This window comes from Guillardia theta (assembly GCF_000315625.1).
Source record: "Guillardia theta CCMP2712 unplaced genomic scaffold GUITHscaffold_82, whole genome shotgun sequence".
In the NCBI taxonomy this organism is placed as follows: Eukaryota; class Cryptophyceae; order Pyrenomonadales; family Geminigeraceae; genus Guillardia; species Guillardia theta.
Genome location: NW_005434592.1, coordinates 355,383 through 357,353, shown reverse-complemented (window position 1 = coordinate 357,353; position 1,971 = coordinate 355,383). Strand labels below are relative to the sequence as shown.

The 1,971-nt window shown below is 56.7% G+C and overlaps 1 protein-coding gene across 1 annotated transcript in view; it reads left to right on the top strand.

Moving 5' to 3' along the window:
* The window catches only part of GUITHDRAFT_144104 (hypothetical protein), a gene marked incomplete at both ends in the record, with an annotated part of 4,840 nt that extends 4,026 nt beyond the window's left edge, over nucleotides 1-814 (top strand). The window contains 4 exons of the mRNA XM_005825640.1: nucleotides 69-182; nucleotides 266-391; nucleotides 436-495; nucleotides 728-814. Coding sequence (XP_005825697.1) covers nucleotides 69-182; nucleotides 266-391; nucleotides 436-495; nucleotides 728-814 — 387 coding nt within the window. The remainder of the gene's footprint in view (nucleotides 1-68; nucleotides 183-265; nucleotides 392-435; nucleotides 496-727) is intronic.
* Nucleotides 815-1,971: the final 1,157 nt, after the last annotated feature.

The window sequence follows — 1,971 nt, the reverse complement described above, 5'->3', positions numbered from 1 at the left end:
TCAAGGTGATTGATTGGGACGAGAGAGATTTCTTGTTGGAAAAGCTCAAGAATGTGACGGAACAGCAGCTGTCGCAACGTCACTTGACTACAGTGGGGCCGTACTACTCCCTCCTCTCTCCCTTCGACTCTGAGCAGATGCTTGGAATCGCTGAGTCTCATGCTATTCGAGCACTAGAGAAGGTACAGGGAGGGGGAGGATGTGCAGATCGTCTTTCACCTCCCCTGCCTCTCCATCGCCTTGTTCTCACAAGCTATTCTAACAGGTTCGGTACAAGATCCCGTTCCTCCCCTCGTCGTTTGGCCTGGAGCTCGAGCCTCCGCTCCATCGGCTCCGTATCGGATACATGATGGCAGACTTTCGGCACCATGTGACTGCTCATCTGCTGCAGGTAGGGTGTAGGATCAATGTTGTGCTGGTTGACCTCCTGCCCAGACTGTCTTCCAACGACATGATGAGGAGCGCTTCGAAATCTTCTGCTACGCCCTGAACAAGGTCTGCCATTTGGACCCTCGGGTTCCCTTGCCGTTCTGATTGCCCAGCTGCAAGGACGACCGATCTGCTTTCCGGAGGAAAATCAGGAAGAGGAGGAGGAGGAGGAGGAGGAGGAGGAAGAGGAAGAGGAAGAGGAAGAGGAAGAGGACGAGGAGGGAGAGGCGGGGGGTTAGGCGGGGAGGGAACCTGAAGTGGGAAGAGGGGAAGGAGGAAGGAAATGACTGTCTGCAAGGTGAGGCAGCTGGAGGGATCGCTGAAGCCCGCGGTGAAGGAGCTGGAGGAGGCGGCGGCTAGGCTAGAGGCCTTGGCTCGACGATGAGGATGGGAGTGAAGGTTGATAAACCCTTGACGCCAACTGTGTGGAGGAGGGAGGACGGAACTTGTTCCACTGACTGGCAAACGAGCTGTGGATGTGACAGTTTATGCCCCTCGTCCTCGTCCTCTTCCTCTTCCTCTTCCTCTTCCTCTTCCTCCTCCTCCCAGACTCATTTCTAAGTTTGTCATGACCTTGACTTTCCACTCCGTCTGACACCACCACCTCCCTCGCCTCCTGTAGCTCTAGAAGGGCCACAGGTCTAGCATCTTGTAGCGAGGCGTGCGGGGGATGGGAAACGGGCGCCGCTCCTCCTCTACTCTCTTCGCCCACTCCACCAGCAGCTCGTTGAACTCCTGCGGCCTCTCGTCGTGCGCGCAGTGACCCCCGTCCATCCACTTGAGCTCCAAGTCTGGTCGGCACTCCTGCGCTGCGGTGAGAGGGCGAGCGAGCAGGAGGGGAAGGAAGCGAGAAGGAGAAGGAGGAGGTTCGCATGCACAGATTGAGGACGACGAAAGAAAGGAAGTGGAGGTAGAGGAGGTAGAGGGAGTAGAGGACGGGGTAGAGGGAGTAGAGGATGGGGTAGAGGATGGAGTAGAGGATCGGGTAGAGGATGGGGTAGAGGGGGTAGAGGATGGGGTAGAGGATGGAGTAGAGGATCGGGTAGAGGATGGAGTAGAGGGAGTAAAGGATGGGGTAGAGGATGGAGTAGAGGATGGGGTAGAGGATGGGGTAGAGGGAGTAAAGGATCGGGTGGAGGAGGTAGAGGATGGGGTAGAGGATGGAGTAGGGGGTAAGGAAAAAGAGGCAGAGGAAGAGAGATAGCGGCGGTGGAGGAAGGCGAGGTCAAGCAGAAGTACCTTGAGATCGAGCACGGAATTCGGAGGATAGATTTCATCGTTGCGGCCCCACACAGTAAGCAGAGGACCGCAATAACCAACTTCACCCTGTGAGAGCTGAGGGAGGAGCGTGAGCGGCAGCAGCGCAAGAGAGATCGAGACAGCAAGCGAGGGCGGAAGGAGAGTGAGGAACAGAAGACAACAAACCTCAAACACAAAAAGTTGGAAGAATGAGGGGAAGGGAGGGGAGAATGAGGGGTAGGGAGGGGAGAAGAGAGCGATGGGTAAGGAGAGAGGGAGGGAGAGAGGGAGGGAGGGAGGGAG